The sequence below is a fragment of the Stylophora pistillata genome, chromosome 11 (genome assembly GCF_964205215.1).
Source record: "Stylophora pistillata chromosome 11, jaStyPist1.2, whole genome shotgun sequence".
In the NCBI taxonomy this organism is placed as follows: domain Eukaryota; kingdom Metazoa; phylum Cnidaria; class Anthozoa; order Scleractinia; family Pocilloporidae; genus Stylophora; species Stylophora pistillata.
Genome location: NC_142529.1, coordinates 23,175,520 through 23,193,318, shown reverse-complemented (window position 1 = coordinate 23,193,318; position 17,799 = coordinate 23,175,520). Strand labels below are relative to the sequence as shown.

The 17,799-nt window shown below is 38.3% G+C and overlaps 2 protein-coding genes across 5 annotated transcripts in view; both read right to left on the bottom strand.

Moving 5' to 3' along the window:
• Positions 1 to 1,171: 1,171 nt before the first annotated feature.
• LOC111336702 (uncharacterized) lies at positions 1,172 to 10,990 on the bottom strand. 4 transcript variants are annotated; one of them, XM_022942840.2, is made up of 3 exons: positions 4,123 to 4,281; positions 2,807 to 2,951; positions 1,172 to 1,908 (listed from the first exon to the last, which is right to left on the bottom strand). In XM_022942840.2, exons 1-3 carry the CDS (start codon positions 4,159 to 4,161, stop codon positions 1,511 to 1,513), a joined length of 582 nt encoding a protein of 193 aa, XP_022798575.1. In that variant the 5' UTR covers positions 4,162 to 4,281; the 3' UTR covers positions 1,172 to 1,510. The 4 variants fall into 4 exon arrangements, with proteins under 4 accessions (XP_022798575.1, XP_088594118.1, XP_022798574.1 ...); XM_088737992.1 differs by lacking the exon at positions 4,123 to 4,281 and adding an exon at positions 10,847 to 10,990 and having other exon boundaries at positions 1,262 to 1,908; XM_022942839.2 differs by lacking the exon at positions 4,123 to 4,281 and adding an exon at positions 5,106 to 5,292 and having other exon boundaries at positions 1,262 to 1,908.
• A 2,303-nt stretch (positions 10,991 to 13,293) lies between these two features.
• LOC111336685 (AP-3 complex subunit delta-1) overlaps positions 13,294 to 17,799 on the bottom strand; it is a 31,806-nt gene continuing 27,300 nt past the window's right edge. Inside the window, exons 44-46 of the mRNA XM_022942820.2 lie at positions 16,346 to 16,415; positions 14,455 to 14,540; positions 13,294 to 13,760 (exon numbers count right to left, since the gene is read on the bottom strand). Coding sequence (XP_022798555.2) covers positions 13,665 to 13,760; positions 14,455 to 14,540; positions 16,346 to 16,415 — 252 coding nt within the window. The 3' untranslated portion in view covers positions 13,294 to 13,664. The remainder of the gene's footprint in view (positions 13,761 to 14,454; positions 14,541 to 16,345; positions 16,416 to 17,799) is intronic.

Below are 17,799 nucleotides of genomic sequence, written 5' to 3'. Positions count from 1 at the left end.
GGTTGAAAAAGGAATCCCAAATCATTTGCAGCTTGTCGTTCATCTTTTCCACCCACGCGCACGTGTTGTAAGTATTTACAGTACTGAGCCGGGAAGGGTGAATGAAACCTTATGTTTACTACACCCACTCAGTATCCGGGTTCGCCTAAAGTCCTGGGATCACCTTGACCGTCACGTAATCTAAACAAGCAGTGTGACATGTGGATTGTTGTGTTGTTTTTTTTCCTTTCTTTGACGAACCTTTATTTTCATGATATAAATAGTGCTACACCTGCTCAATATTTGGGGTTTTTAACGTAAATAATCTGTGAATATGTTTAAGAGGAAAAAACACGTCACGTTAACACCTGTTCTGTATCATTTTTTTTCCCATCTCAGTTCCGCTTAAATTGGTAATCAGATCATTAAGAAACCCGAGAAGGCATTCTTTTTTGTACGTTGCAATTTTCGCTTGTAAACTAAGCCTACAAAGTCCAATGGAGGTTTGATGTATCAAATCAAAGGTCACTAAGATATAGAGAATCAAAGTCCGTTAGTACACGAGCGATGTTGCCAATGTTTTTGAGACGGCGTAAACGAGATTAAATTCCTTTTGGTTCACGGAATAATTGCCGAAACGCCTCACATGTCTGCAACACAGGAATGGGTATTTGCTCGAGATCAGTATTCGGAGCAGAAAAGTGTTAAGAAATTCCAGAATGAAACCAATTCCGGGTAGTGTACCGTACTGAGAATACTCGCGAATTTGCGCGAGTCACTCGCACGAAAGCGAGACTTGCGCGCGCATAATGTTCTAATCTCTGTTGCGCCCATCACCGAAAAAATCTGGGACACGCGTATGACTGTCTTAGTTATACAAGGTCATACAAGGACACCTCATTTATAAGCTTTATCACTTACGCACAAAGAATGTGTTGCAAACACTGGAGCAGGCCCCTAAACCATTTGCACCCCATAACATTGATGTGCATATTAACCATACTGTCCTCTGTAGAAACATTTCCGATGCTAAAATTGGAGAACATAACTTCTTGCGTTCGCAGTTCACCCAGCCATAATGTTTGATTCACAGTTCATACTTTGTTGGGTGAAATCACATGCCTGTCACACTTTGAGGGTTTGTTTTCCCATCCCACACCCAAACTCTGTGAACAAAACTTTAAAAACAATGTTGTCGTATAAAAGTTAATCCCTTTATTTACAATTTGCCATAAAACTCTCTATTTTACATTATTACCAATATGGTGTAGTCAAACATCTACTATTTACAAAACCCAGAACTTGATACTGGTCTTTTTATATCTTTTTTCTGTTTTTGGATTTTTGTTTCATTTTATGAATTTTTGGGTAAAAGTAACAGAGAAATATGCGAATGAAGAAGAGTTTAAGCTTCAGTGCTTGTAAATTGCTAAACTTGGAACAATCCCAGTATGCACACACAAGTCTAAGCTTATGAAATTACAAGAAACATAGAAAAAACAAGTATGAACAAGCAAAGAGAGTTTGCGATTTATAGCACACAAGGTCCTGGTGTTTCAAGACTTGGGTCCACTGCATACATCTGTGTCCAAGAACATCTGCGAGGAAGCACCCCAGACATATAAGGGTAGTCTGAGCCTTCGAGAAGCACTCGTAATCTCATAGCAACTTTGCGGCTGTGTACAGAGCCTCCGAGAAGGACACATTGTACTCCATAGGGTCTCCATGTGAAATTATTCCCTGTAAACCGATGTTTGACTGTTGCAAGTGAAGACGGAATCTGAAAACCAGGTCTGTCTGTAACCAGAAGAAAGGCATCTGCCTCAGCAACTTTCCTTTCTAACACTTTCAACGGCTCTTCATAAGTTTGGCACAGACAAGCTTGAGTGTCTTCATATATCAACAAAGGCACACTGACATTTGCACATTCTACAAGGAAAATATCAAAAGAATCTAGATGAGAAAACACATCAGAATTTTAAGGATGATATCGAGGGCCTTTTGGGAAACCAAAAGTGCTTAGTATTGCTACCGGAAGCAACAAAATACTCAGTGATTTTACTGCGAATAAAATTTACATAAACTTCCAGTGATCATAAATACGTGGCAAAAGAAAACACAAACATTGACCCTGTTCTGGTGTATCAATCATAATACAACAAAAGAGAAGAAATCCAAATGTATGAACAAGGCTTCCGTGATGAAGTAAATCGCAACATTTCAAATCACACTTGCACACTTCAACGATTTTGCAATATCAATTTTATTTTGACAGTTATCGAACCTAACAGACGAGAAATGTCACCAATTTCACAGATGTCGGAACAAGCAACCTACAACATCCGTTTCAGGTTTAGCAACAATTTACCAAATCGGAAGGGCTTAGAACCGCCCTCGAAAGGGTTCCGTAAAAAAACACAAGCCTAGACAGAAACAAACTTTCCTTCCTTTAGAACTGATGGCCAAAATGGTCACGTTTCTTTTAAAACTTGCATGTTTTTATTAAAAGCCTCCGAGGCAGAACGAGTTGAAATGTTATTTTTGGACATTACGAGGAATTTAAAGTGGAAATTTCGCAATTTCTAAGGCTTCATTTAATTTTGCCTCACCTACACACATTTTATCAAGACTTTATCAGGTTCTAATATTATGGATTCTATATATATGCAAACCATATTTCGATTACCATAAATTCTGTTTACCATCCGAGTTTGGATGTAAGCCAGCTTTCAACAAACATACTTAGAAGGGATTTTTCCCTTCCAAAGTGAAAGAAGCGCGGTGAAAAAAGAAAATCAAACTTGGAATCGCAAACATTTCTACTCACCAAATAGCGTAATTTGATGTCCTTCGTTGCAAAGCTGTTTGAGCATGTACTGCGCTTGGCTGAGGCCGTGATTGCTTGACATAAAATCCGCGAACAGTACAATTTTCATACTGTTCGGAGCTTTGGTACTCTGTAAATCCCAAACCTAAAACAGAGACGAAAACTTGATGAGGGAAATGGCTCAAAATCCAAAGATACACTCATAATAAACACTGCGCATTACATAAATTGAAATATTACATCAGAAAAATTTGATCAATCACGAGTTTAGAACGTGCAGAATGTGATTTCTCAGCTGCCAAGGACAGAATTGACCGCGTTTGAGAAGGGAGCTGAAGCAAACGAACAAGCAAAACGAATTTTTCTCATCCTATTTTCAATCTCACTTTGCTTGCGACTTTTGCTTTCATAACACCTCGCTAAAAAGTGTTAATAATTTAGTATTTTTCCGAATTTCGGTCACGTCCGCAGGTCTATAAAAAGTTTCCTTGCCTGGAATAGAAAGAGAGATCTTTTGACGTAGCGCAGGGAAATTATCCGACTGCGATCTCAACTCAAAAGTGGCTCCCTAGGATCTCTAAAGCAGTCGTAGATGAACGTTCAGATGGATGTAATCATTTACAGCGATACTTATAGACTTCCGCGCGACAACAAACTGCTTCGCGAACGTCTGCAACAGATTGAAGCGAAATGACCGCGCGCGCGAGACCACATTCGATTCCATGCAATTGAAAACCACTTTCATTTCGGGAACGAGATCTCGGTCATGCAGATCTCAGCGGGTAAACGAAGTGGCTCAATCGACAGATATGTCCATCATCTGATGAAACACGGCTGGCCTATGGCCAATTCTGCAAGATCCCAGAAAAACCCGTGCTGAAGATCACAAACCGAATATTTAGTCACGTATTCCCGTTCGATTGCTCAACTCTGACAAGGAAATTAAATTTTGAAGCGATGTAACACTTTCACAAAAAAAGAAAAAAAAATTGCAAACGCAAACACTTTCGATTGCTTTAACTCAGCAGTTTCTAAACGAGAATGGCGAATTTTGAAATTGCTTCTTTAATTGTCGAGCAATCGGGCTTCTTCTCAAAGTTAAGAGAATTTGATTCAAATATCCTACAAGTTCTGCATTGCCTTCGAAGGCGATCGCCTTGTTGCCGATTAAACCGGTTCTTAAATACTGCACAACAGCGAAGAACAGCAACTGACATTTCAAATACGTGCTTAATAGATCCCTTCGCTAGAAAACAAAATTCGGACGAAGAGCCCAGATCTTAGAAGTGAAATTAACTTCGACCTCGATTACTTACCAAGCTAGAGCTGGGGGCTTTTGAGTTTCCTTTGCACATCTTGGTCAAAATCCGCTTTTCCCAATTCAATCTCTCAATACAAAAGAACTCTTCGCACCGTGCGACTAGAAAGCACAGACAACGGACGTCCGTGAAAGATTTATACCTTTTGACAAGCTCTATGACGTCACAAGATCATCATGCAAATTCACACCAAGCACGTTCTTAATTTTAAATCTCGCCCTCTGATTGGCTTCCAGAACAATTGATGATTCACAGTATTGACATAAGAGCTCAAAACCCAGATGACGGCAAGAATAGCCATAGCCAAGTTTCTAATCTCTACAATCACCCCAGAAGAATTCATGACAATTGTAGCAAAGAACTAACTTTAAACCCGGCGCTTTGTTACTCTGCAAGTTTTGAACAAAAGACTTGTGCTGTTTTGGAACAACAACACATACACACTGAGAAACGTAATTAAATGTTTGCCATTACATCTGATAGGTTGAATCTAACACAAAGCTGAGTAGTCTATCAAAAAGATTAATTTTCATGATTAAAAACCTTTTAGAAGTATTTCGGTTGAAAAGAAAATTCAAGTTACAAACAAGAGAGAAGGAAAAATAATCGTGACTTCTAAAAGATCCTTTCGTGTCAATGATATTTCCTTACAGCGATTTCTGTCTGCGATACATGAAACAAGTTTTTATTTACATGCAGGGAGTCATGTGCAAACGGATTTTAAACAAACTACGTGCCAGCTTTTGATCGCGAACGTGACACCTCGTTCGGTGACTTATTCATTGTTGACTCTGCCGGATCAAAAGTCACCCTTGTTTTCATTTCCTTCACGCTTGCAACATCTCCGAGCAAAGCGCGTGATTTTAAACTTTCGAAGACTTAATCGCCTGAGGTTTGGTCGCTCTTGCTGAATTCATCGAAGACTTGATCGGAACCAAATATGTAAACCAGTCGACCGATATCGCACTTGACAAACCTACCTTGTTTTTTCCTGTGATATTGCCTTTAACAAGTTTTCTACCTGCCCCTAAGTTTTTCATGGCTGCTCTAATTCGGTTTTAAACGCATTCTCTGCTAAAAATTTGAGAAAATCGAACTAAGCCAACTATAGTAGAAGTCAAAACAGATTGAATTTTCCCAAACAATCTTGGAGCCCTACCACCGAAGGCATTAAAATTAGCTGTGCGCCGTTGTTGCGGCAGGATGTCAGGTTCACCAGTCATTGAATTAACTTTTCTCTCGCCTCTTAGATTCAAGGACTGCTTTGTGAACATGCTTTGTTCCACCGTCATAAATTGAACTCATAAACAAAAGAGATTTCAAATCTGGCATGCTGCCCTCTATTTTGCTTTGGGGTTATCAATAAACTTCTGTTCGATCATGTGAGCTACGCTCTGACACACCCCCTAAAACACCCATAGGAGGCTTCTAGAGACAACAACAGATTGTTTCCTGTCCAAAGTCTGCTGTTTGATTGTTTTGAAGTAGTTTTTTTCATTCCTTTTTCGGCAAAGACACTAAAGCGATCTTGAATTTTAATGAAGGCAAGTTCGGGCGAAGTCAGTAACTCCACAAAGACCAATACAAGGCGACCCAATACATTACAGTTGTAATTTACGTTCTTCAGCTTTCCTTTCTTCTACTCTCGGTTGTTTTTGCGATGATTTAGTGCTCAATGAAGACTAATTTGAATTAGTGCAGAGCTCCTTTCATTAGGTAAGATTTTAAACATAATGAGTGAGATTTAATTCTTTTGTTTTCTTCGAAACCTCTTCAAGACAAAAGATCAGTTACAGGAAAACTATAAGATGCGCGATTTTATTTTAGAAACATTTCTAATTTCTTAAAATACCACAGTCTACCTTGACGAGGTAATTTCGCTTTCGAAACTAAACTCCAACCGCAGGCAATGGGGCGAAGAAAGGGGTTTTTCCCTTTCACGGTTGACGGTTAACGGATTCATACTCTAAATTAAGAGCACCGGCTTTGTCTTGGCGAACGACTAAAAATGTCGTTTTGCTTTAGGAGCAAGTTCTCGACATATTTAATTTTCGCTTTCCCGGAAAAAGAGTTTGGTTGATTTTTTTGCGTTGCTTTAAGAATTAATGTAACTCTTGACAGGGCGAGTCAGTTGTTATAGTCGGTTGTTATTGCCATAAATCGTTTTTGTTCGTATTTTAATGGAGTATGTTAAGCCGACTTATTTCCCAACGAAAATCTTAAAGACATAAGTAATCTCTGCTTATCACTTTTGACCCGAAACAAAAAACTTAAGATCACCAGCTTTAAATATGTAAAGCTGAAGTTTTACACCTAAGTTAGGAATCTAAAATTTACCCTTGAGTTCAAAATTTTAGGAAGGGAGAAAGAGGGCCAATTCTCAACTATCACCAAAACCCGGAAAGGAGCGGGCTATTTGTGTTACTGAAGAACAAACCTTCAAGCTGTGCACAGGTGCTTAACTGAACAAATTAAAGCTGACATATTTGTCAGCTGGTGCAACTTTCTGGGCCCGTAAATTCAAAACAACATGAAATATTTTGCTATAAATTCATAGGCCATCCGACGTACAAAATATACCACTTGCTGATGTTTTTCATGTCCTTCCATCTCGAATATACCATTGAACGAAAACAAACTCTAATGTTTATCAGTTAGATACAGGCACGAAATAAAAAATAAAGTTTGTTGAAAGGAATGAATTTGAAGATATTTAAGCGCTCCGGTCTCTCAAAACACAAAATATTATTTTAGCTTTTGTTATCAAAATTAAAAGAGATATTAATGTAATTTATTTCTATCAAGGCAAAACAAAAATTGGCAAAATAACCGGACACGAAATGGAAAAAGTTCGTCAGTTTAAGAGAATTCGGTTTTATTGTTTAGTGCTGCTCTCTTCAACTACAAACCATTTTGTGACTGTTTCTTTTTTTTTTAATAGAGACTCAAAAAAATTTTTTAAAGTTAAAAAAATAATAATCATCTAAATTAGGGAACACACCAGCGTCAGCTGGCGAGAAAACTTGCAAGTGAATTGCAAAATATCTTGAAGTAGCTCCTTTTCTAAATCTTCTCAGTAAGGGTTTTAATATCTTTGTCATTAAAATGAAAAATTATTTTCTTCAATCTCAGAGGATGGTCTTTTTGGGCCAGAATGGCGTCCAGGAGAGAAATTTGACCTTGAAAATCAGCACGAGCCTTGGACTAGACATGCTTATACGAAAGCGAAGACATTTTGCAGCGGCGTTGAGCCAAAGTTAATCCGTGACTCAAGTCCAGTCAAAAGGGCTTGTATTGCGAAGTGCTGCAACGTGAAACTTTGGAAATCTGCCAAGTCATGCGAAGAAAATCATCTTGGCTTCGTTTTTTGGAAACCAAAAAGTTTCTGAATCGGCGATGATCCACTTCGAAAATTAAACTGGTATAATACGCGATTTTGGCAAACAGATATCTGTCATTTGAAAAAGCTAAGCTCTAATCGGCATGGAACCCAACAAAAGCTTTTTAATTCTTAAGTCATTAAGTCAAGTCTACATTTTTTCTTTTTCGTGAAAAGAAACACGCCAAAATTTAAAATCAAAGATCAAAAACTTACCGCGAATTGTCAGGTTCAAATCTAATTTTCCTGCTGCTTTCAGGCTCGGCATTTATTTCATTTCATCTAATTTTTCTCAAATATTGAAAGCATTTTCACGTGTTGATTTGTTTTTCGTGCCTATAAACACAATACTCTCAGTAGGGTACTCCTTGTCGTCACGTTAGTAACCATTTTTTCTTTAATTCTTTTATTCGCTTTTCACTGAATAAAAGGAGAAGCACGACGAAATAAAAATAATAATAATAAAAGATTCTCAAATGATACTTTTCATAAGTACATGAACCGGTACTTTGATCTCCAGATCAACGATATTCAAATTGTTGTGAAGAACGTGCGCGTTTCAAGGCCAAAAAGATATTAACATTGATTTGTGCTCTCAGCAAGTGTTCTGACGTCAAATTGAACAATGAGCATGCACGGTGATATTTCTCAATCCGAGAAGGTGAACAATGAAAGACCTCATAAATACCACTGGTGATGATCAACTAATTTTGTGTAAAACATGTTTTAAAAAGGTAATAAACCCAAAGTTTATTACCATCTGCCCCAAGAACTTGGAATGGACTGGCAAGATCTCGTTGACAAGACAATCGAATTCGTTCATGCACTTCTTGAGAACTTTGAAACAGCTAAGAAGGTCCTCAGGGACAGCACCTGCGTGGTCGTTGTCGTTGTACTTGCGTAGTGCTTGCGTGCAAACGGAATCTATCCGTGCTAAAGTATTTGTGTAGCTACCTCCCCTATGCAAATTAGTTGTAACTCTTGAACTCGCATTTGTTAATTTTATTTTCATTTGTACCCTTGATAATGGCGTCATGAAGTCGCCGAAACGTCGGGATATTATATCGTTCGTTTTACCTGTCTATATATTATTAATATTATTATTATTATTATTATTATTATTATTATTATTATTAAAGTTATCAGTATTTTTCGTGAATAAATTGGAGGTGGCTTCGCAAATATTTCTTATCACCCAAGCTGTAGTTTGAGGCTTACGTCAGGTGTGTTAAATATAAAGATGATTAATAACGATCATAATAATAGTAATAATAATGATAATGATAATATAATACTAATAATAATAATAATAATAATAATAATAATAATAGTAATGATAACCAGTATAGGAAATAGCACATCCATGAAGGGAAATTGACGATCTTTCAAAAAATCACGGGTGACCAGAAGTCCCAAGTCTAGGCTAAAGTTTGAAATATTTTTTTTTATCGACAGATTCTCAACAAAGTCAGTCATTTTATACGCTACATTTGGACTGGAAATCGTGGCCGATAAAATCACGTCATAAGCATGACCGTAACTCTGTCACAGTAGAGTTCAATCGGGTTGCTCATATATATCAAGACACCTTCACGAGTACTTATCAATTTTTTTTTTTATCTATTTTTATGGTATTGAAAAGAATCTTGAGTGGCATCGGTCTCTAATTGCCTCGAAAACCTGGTCGTATCGTAATTTAAATTCATGATTTCTGCAGCAAAACAAAAGAAGTCGTGTGATTTACAAACTTTTGGACGGTACTCTCCCAAAATCTCAAGTGGGTTAGCACGCTGGTAAACCGAGACAAATTTCGCTCTGTTGCTTTCATTGAATAAACTTCAATAAAGAATGGGTCCAATAAACAATGGGTTTTAACCAAACAAAGTCGCTCGTAGTATCTTCGTTATTTTATAATATTCTATAATTGGGCTCTAAGGGTCAGTTTGACCCATTACCATTTTGCATGGAAGAAAAGTCGGAGATAGATTATTTAAGTGGAAGCTCTCTCTCCGACTTACAGAGTTACATCTTAAATTTACTTTTTATCAACAATATTTAATACTGTTCTAGAGGTGCATTATCAAGATGACGTAAATCAAAATATATATTGCAAGCAAACACATTTTTCATTTCTATTGATCAATGACTCCGTACCTTAAGCGCACGACTTTGCTTGATGTGCCTCGAAATCACGGCGCTACGCGCTAAAAGATTAATAGACCCTGTCAAAAGCAGCGATGACAGCTGTGTGACTACATCTTCGTTTCCGGAATTACGTTTAGTGGACTGAAGGGATGAGGTTATTGAAAAGATTAAATGTCAGGACAGATCATGTTAGAAGCTTAGCAGTGTGTTTTAGGACAAACTGCTACTCATAGCATGAAAAAGAGGAAAATGATTAAAAAAAAAACCAACAATGAAACAAATTCAAGCAAAAGTGATTTACTCGTCATCAATGTTTAAGCCGTAAATCACCTGCGAAGTGATCAACTTGCGACTTCTCCTTGTAATATGCATATATTATCCATACTCAAATTTATCAGGTACGTGTTTAAGCTGTTATCTTGATCTAACACTAAATTCTTATTACCTATTTACAAGGAAATGTGAAGCAGCGAGAGGGGAGAATTAATGATCAGATCTCGGGAGTTAAAGGGTTCACCGATAACAGTAAAAATCAGCAAAAAATTCTATGAAAAGATAAAACGAGAAAAAATAATTTACAGCGCCATGAATATCAAAGCTGTGAAATATGTGTTACATTTTATCGTGGACGCAAGATAGCAGATAAGCTCGAGGTTGAAAATGACTTCTGCAAATTTCGTTGCAGACGTTTATCTTAAAAGCATTGCGGCCACATGGCATCATGAAAATATTTGAGAGAGAAGATAGACTTTTATTCGGGAAACTGAGCTACATTTATCGAAAATGTTGATTACGGATAAATATGGAAATAGAACAATAGACCAGTGTACGTGATCCTGTCCAAGTACAACCGCTTTTGACAATAGCTCAGTTGAAGCCGAGCTGAATGAGTTATGACATATAACAACGAGAAGTTTTAACTGAGATCATTTTCTAAACTTCTTTCTTTTCTTTTTTTTTTACGATATTATGGGCTCACATCCGATAGATATTTACCCTGCAAGCAGGAATATAGGATTGTTTGATTTGTTTGGGATTTGGAACGAGATGGAGGCATGACAATGCAAAGCAAAAATTAAAAAAATATTTTTTTCGAATAACGAAAATTTATTCTTGAACTCGTCACAGATAAGCCAAAAAGCCTTACGGAGAAATTTCATAAAGGACATGTTTACAGAAAAAAAATTATAAACTTACAGTATTTTTGAATGCAGGAGCTCTGTTCATCCTCGCCAGTTGAGTGCATATGACACTTTGCTCAAACACCAAAGATGAAATTTCGTATCATGACTGGTGTTCACGTCTTTGATACCACGTGACATTAATAGCATTGAGGTTCTGCACGAAAGACTAATTGTTCGTCAATGGACTTCGTCCTTCAAGTTATGACATTTGGTAATGCTTTTCTTATATTCCTATGTGCTGAGGCTGACAAAGACAAACTGACTAACCGTATATCTGTTCTATACAGTTTTTTTTCTGGAAAACTTGCGAAAAACATTATGTGAGTCTTCGTGATACTGACGTCAATGGTAACAATAACATCGGCATCTGCAAGTCAAAACATTTCCACAATAATTCCGATCCCTCCAGATGCTCGATTTGGATTCTAATAACAAACTTAAAACTATGATTGCGCCAAAGGCAAGTGAGGAACATGCAGATTTCATTCGAATTTGAGCCGTTTCTGTAACAAAGTTCTAGTCTTTGCATTTCATTTAAATACAAGATATATATACATATATATATATATACCTGCAGGCAGTACCGTTTCGGCCTTCTGGGCCTCATCAGTGCAGTGCTAATGCTATATATATATTTTTATGTAATTCTAGCATCTTTTGAAGGATTAGGAGAAACGTATGAGAAAATCAGAGGGAAATTCTTCCCGTAAGAGTTTGCAGTAAACGTACTCTCTCGAAATAATTCCGTTTTGAAATGATGGCCACGTTTGGTCCAGGACAATGCGACGAAGCGAAAGAGAATAATTCCAAAATTGTTTCATACGATCACCTGCCCTTTTGACACCGCTATCGGGTGTCAAAGCTAGATCTATGACCATTATGCACGTACGCAGGCTGTGTTCCACCGCAATCTGACTCTTAATAATCATTGCTCAAAAATATCTCAAAAATATTTTAACATAAGCATCATGTTACACTTCGGTTGAAATTATGTTCCTTGACAATTTGTTTCAGGGCTTGAACCGGATCAAAAAAAAAAGAAAAAAGAAAAAGAAATTGAAAACACTATCTTTACTTCAATGACACCAAATCGTTTTGTTATTGTCTTGGAGAATTTTGTCACAGCCAATCAGGGACGGCCCAGTGAAACGAAATGGAACATTCTGCACGTGCGCTTTCCTAGTTCCTGCAGCCAATCCCATGAAACTCCGAAATGATCGTATTCAGGCAAACAATGGCTTTCTCCAACTAGTTTTCCACAATTATAATGAATTTCTATACCTAACGCTGTTTTTTTTCTGAGATTTTTTAGTTCCATTTCTATTACAGTAAAGTTCGGATTTAACGCGCGCTGTCATTGGTTGAAAAGGTGCGCTCTATTAGAGAATAGAGCATGGAGCAGAGCTAACGCTGGCACGTAATCTGCCAATTTGTACGTTGTCTAGCTTTTTTTCGTTAATTGAAAATGAAATTTCGGAATAAGGGGGTAGGCAAGTTGCAACAGAAGAATCAAACAAAGGTTTGTAAACATGCCAAGCGCCTCAATTTGCACTCGATTAAATCTCGTGTTTCTCCCACACTTCTTTCGTGTTCTAGCAGCTTCCTGCGTGCTTTAGAACAGAATAGACGACAGTCAAGGCTTCTCTATTTACTTAATACAGCATGGGTGCCATGACAAGACTGAAAACTCTGAGCCGTTCGATATTATTATGCCCTCACGTCTCACAACACGGCCTTAGAATACATGCAATTCTTTATTTGCATATTGGATGTCTGTTCGTTTACCGACTTACGACTGAGAACAAACAGAATGAAAGAACTCACATTGACACAGTTTTCAAGGCTTTAAAAACATCTCGGACTCCCCGTGACCAATCATTTTGCTAACTTACTGCTTTACACCCTAACATCAGTATGCATTCGCCGGGTCACACGCTTCTTTACACTAGGGTGTCGACGAGGATAATTGGTTTACCAATCGTGAGCTTCTTTGGTTGGTAATCGTTTCCCTTATTCTCCTGACCGTAATGTGTGATTCTGAGGTGACATTGTAAGGAGAAATTAGGTGCTAGTCACTCGCAGGCCAAAGTGACGAAGAAGGAGGAAAACGAAAGGTTGTCAAGGCAACGCAACATAACCAGAAACGCTCATTTTTATTATTGCCGAGCAAGGTCAAGTTTGTTATTTGTTAAACTAAAGCTAAATATATATTTTTAAGATTTTTTTTTGTTAACTGAAAGGTCCGTCTGTTGTCGCCTTTCCACAATTCTGAGTTTTACATGGTCTAGCAAAATTTCGTAATGCTTAGTTCGATCCATCAACTCCCGGAAGTGTATTTAGCAAGTAACTTCTTTCAGTATCAACGCATTATTCAACTAAAACCAATGAAAATATACGGACTTATCAGCAATGAGATATCATCTCTAATATCAGGATACCACATCCCGGATGACCACACTCCCATTTCAAAACTCACTTGAACATAACTTTTGTTAAGCAACACGACATCAAGCGGACGACGCAACATCACGTCTGTTAGTAACGAATTCATTTCCCCCAATCTGATTTTTTTCCATTCATCTACTGTAAAGCTACCAGATATGTATTCAAAATTCCCAGAAGAATTCAGTCAAAACGGTTTAAAAATTCGTCATTGAAAGTAGTTAATTCTTCTGTTCTCTGGTTATAACAATTAAATCGTGATTTATTGGATGGAACCCAGTCTCTTAGCCGCCTTGTGTGTCGCGCAGGACCTGGTGATTCAATCCTTTGATTGCATTGATAGTACAGTATTTCTCTGAAGATCACATTTGTGAACGTAGCTGGAGATGTCATACTGGGACTTGTAACAGCATTTTCATTTCTTCCAGGACGCTGGATACAAGAGACGAGTCAGTGCTTTTACCATCAACAGACACGGAGTGATCCTGTGAAAAAACAAAACCATCTTGATCAGCAAATAATTTCTCGCTACGCTCACTTAACCTTTTACGTCCTAACATCAGTAAACAAATTCTCCATACTGTTCTCTGTACAAGGTAATAACAGGGAGAATTCGTTAAACAATCAAGAGTTTCAGTCTTAAGTTGGTGATCATTTCCTTTATTCTCCTGACCTTAATGTGTGATTCAGGTGTGATATTGTAAGGAGAAATTAGATGCTGGTCACTCTAAGATCCAAGGGGCCAAAAATTTAGGACTACGAGTATTTTTTTTCTCCGTGCTTAACTGCAAGAGATGCTTGTAGTTTGCTTGTACCCAGGCCCTCATAATAAACGCTTTGGCGCGAGCGTTTCCTCGCTTGTGGGAAACTGTGAGGCCCTAGGCAACGCGAGCCCGCATGAGGTCTGCCATGGGTCTAGCGCCAGACCCCCCCCCCCCAGCAAACCTCTCCCCGACTCATCTCAAATCCTCACGCAGGGGGAGAAATGCGCGTCCCCAGCGATAATATTAATGAAGGCTTGCTGTTCTCCAGGTTCCCCTAGCTGTTCCCTGTCGATGCCGGTTTAGCAAAGTTGAGGTTAAGTCGGCACAAGAGACTGACTCGCATAGCTACTGGAACCTGTCCCAGTTACTACGGCTCAGACATACGATCGTGATACAAAATATAACAAGCACTAACTGGTAACTGCTTCACAAGCGCACACAAATGGTGTCCTTGAATTGAACAGGCGTACAAAGACGCGCTATTATCGACTTGTTCCACAACTGAAACACGAGAAGACAAAACAATTTCAATTAGTAATGAAAAGTTCAAGTGTGTACGAGCAGGCTGGTTAAGGAATTATTTACAGGACCAAGCCAAGTGTCATTCGCTGAAGCACGTGATCGTCACAAATGTCTCTCTCCAAATGAATGAATGAAAGTAGAAAGGAAATAAAGATACATAATTCAGGCCTAAATTTTTGGGAGAATTTTACCATTCTCCTCTTCGGAAATGCATAATGTGAAGCTTAATTAAACTACAACAAAGTACGATGGATTCGCAAACTAAGTCACGCGGGTGGCCGCTCAGGAGATCGAGTGCTTACAGAGATTGCATGGGAGTTTTAAAACAGGATCTGTTCGAAAGTGTTTTGTAGGAGAGCTTTGATGGCATAATTCAAGCATGTTTTTTTGCTACATGCACGGCTGTTGTACGCGAGCTTTGACGGCATAATTCAAGCATGTTTTTCGCTACATGCACGGCTGGACTGTTCGTGAGTGTTTTGTACGAGAGCTTTGACGGCATAATTCAAGCATGTTTTTCGCTACATGCGCGGCTGGGCTTAACTGCAGAATACCAAGGCTGATAGGAATCCACCAAAGAAATAGCGTCATTCGCTAAGAAAACTGCGACTTGTTTTTCAAAGCGTTTTCAGTGTAGATTTATTTTTAAATTTAGCTCATGCATTCCAGTATAACCACAGATCAAGAAACAATACTGCGCTGTAACTAAATATTTGTGTTCAAGATTGTTGAACCGAAGCCAGTATACTAAGTGTCTGTACCGACAAAACAACACCATTGCTGGCAGTTCTCCATTCTATTTCAAGAAACACTTGAAGATGTTTCCACCTCGCAGGTTGCGCAAAGCAGATATAACAAATCTCTTTAAAGTATTTTGACAGACTTGGAACTTACATCTGTGTACAACCCTTCCAACCCATGGCAATAAACAAAAAATAACATTTGTTCAAAATAGTTTGAGGCGGTTCAAATAAAGAAAACAAAGGGCTTAATCAGCTCGACTTGCGATTGTTTTCAAATACTTGCAGACTCGAGAAGTTTCCGCAGAAATTATGAAGAGAAAAACATGGCCAAAGTATCTCAGAAAATCACGAACGTGCCCACTTCAAATTCTGGATGTTATTGATATTAATTTGAACTCAGTTTTAGAAAAAGAGGGCATCTTAAATAAAATATTCGATAACGATTTTAGTAAACGTTTCAAAGAGATCACGTCTTAAAGGTTACAGGTTACTTGTACATCAGAAGGACCCTTTGGGAAAAAATCTATCCTGCAATATTGTATTTTCCTCCGCTAAGTTTGGCTCAAAGGAAACAATCACTGTAGGTTTTGTTTTTATGTAGTAAAAACAACAACACTGACAATTCTTTTAGCAGTAAGGAGCTTCACAATCTAGGGAGACTCAGACAGTATTACAACAAGAAATAAGATCTTTATGGTATATAATCACTTAGACAGGATGTCTCGTTGAAAAACAATAAAAATGACGTTTAGAAGTACTCGACAGCACTGTGGAAAACACTTGAGATTCTTTTACCTGCCTCAAAGCATAGGCAAGCAATTTGCGACAACGTCTCACCAGCCACTGCATTTAGTTGCAATTTGAGTCAAGCAGTGCAATACTTGTCTGAGGGAAAAATACACGAAAGTTGGCAGAGCTCCACATTAGGGAAGTGTGTCTTTGCGTGATCCACGGGACACGTGCAGCATGCGTGCTGCGCTCGCGCAGGGGTCACGCGTGTGAAGCAAATTATGCGTGAGGCGAAAGAAAAGGAAGTGTTACCTGCAAAATGTAACAGAACGCAAATCTTGGTTACGACTGAGCTGAACACTGTTGTCTCTGGTGTGGTAACCTACAAAAAAATACGTTTGATATAGTTATCAGTGATAAATTCCACCATCTTTATACCCTCTAATTCTCAACTTTATCTTCGCAAATCTTCCAGAGCCAGAAGGGACTAGGAAAATTGGCGAAATATGGCAAACTGCCTATTCAATCATGGTCAGACGAAAATAACCAAAGGGAAATTACATCCATCGGCAACTCAACTCAAAATGAATGACTCGTTAAACGAAAGGGTTTGAGGTTGAGAATAAATCACCCCTTCAAAACCCCATTCATTCCTGTGTGTGACCAATAATACCTTACAATATCGGTACATTTTCAAGCAGACAGGTCATTGGAAGAAAGAAAAATATCATTACCCGGGTGAAGAACGATTTAAAACAACTTCTAAAACATACAAGAAAAAAAAAAGGAATGGCAAACAGTATGGAGAATATGTTCTGGCAGCAAGAGTTAACTCGAACCACTTGAAGATTCATGATGAGTTACCTTAGATTGAATACATCCTTGAAAAACGAACTTCGTAAATCGGATACCTTGTTATTTATTAAAGCCGCAAACAAACCAACTTTTCTGTTTTTCCCGATAAAAATCAAATCAACAAGAGATTACAAGTCTGCTACATGAGCCAATACGGTTTGCGGAAATGTTCATCCCTTTAAATCGCGAAAAACCGCAACAACTTCACGGGGTCAGGGTATCTGTCTCGGCGCGGAAAACAAAGAAAGGAAGGCAACAGTGCAGAGGGACAAGATGGTAGACGATACACACACACACACACACACACACACACACACACAAAAACTGCTTCGCCCCCTGTTCAGTTTGCACTGAGCGAATTCGCCCCCTACTATCAACAGATGTTAACTGACGTCAACATAAAAAAAAATTCACTTCAAACGATTTCGTAGCACGAACATAAAGCTCAGAAAACGATAAGCTTACTAAGGTTATAGGCTTCATCTAAATGTTTTGTCGCCACAAAGTTTTTCATTAGCGTTGTTTTAACTTATTCGCAGATAGCAATGGAAATGTGTTAAAGTAGTGTCATTTCTTGAGCGATCTTAAATTGCTAATCGCGCTTTTAAATCTCCTTCAAAACTTTCGGCCAGTTACGCCAACGCTGGGTGATCCAAACAGAAGGAAAATTGAAAACGTTGTAAAATCGCTACGAAAACCACAAAGGGCGAATATTTCAAAATCAAAATGTTGACCCAAAACAATAACCTCGCGTAGAATGCGACAAGATCTGTCGTACCGGGAGATAGAGAATAAAGAATAAACCTTATTATAATATCTCGTGTCGAGCTTAAGGAGTGGAATGGTTCCAAGTGTTCCACCCTTTCTTGCTTTTTCTAGTATCCAGTCTCCCAGCACTCCCATCTTTTTAT

Excerpts from the sequence above, each read along its gene's own strand:
- LOC111336702 (XM_022942839.2), bottom strand. The coding sequence starts at position 5,165 with ATGAAAAACTTAGGGGCAGGTAGAAAACTTGTTAAAGGCAATATCACA. Across the intron at positions 2,952-5,105 it reads ATATCACAGGAAAAAACAAG|GTTTGGGATTTACAGAGTAC; the intron begins GTAGGTTTGTCA and ends TCTCTGTTTTAG. Across the intron at positions 1,909-2,806 it reads ACATCAAATTACGCTATTTG|AATGTGCAAATGTCAGTGTG; the intron begins GTGAGTAGAAAT and ends TTTTCCTTGTAG.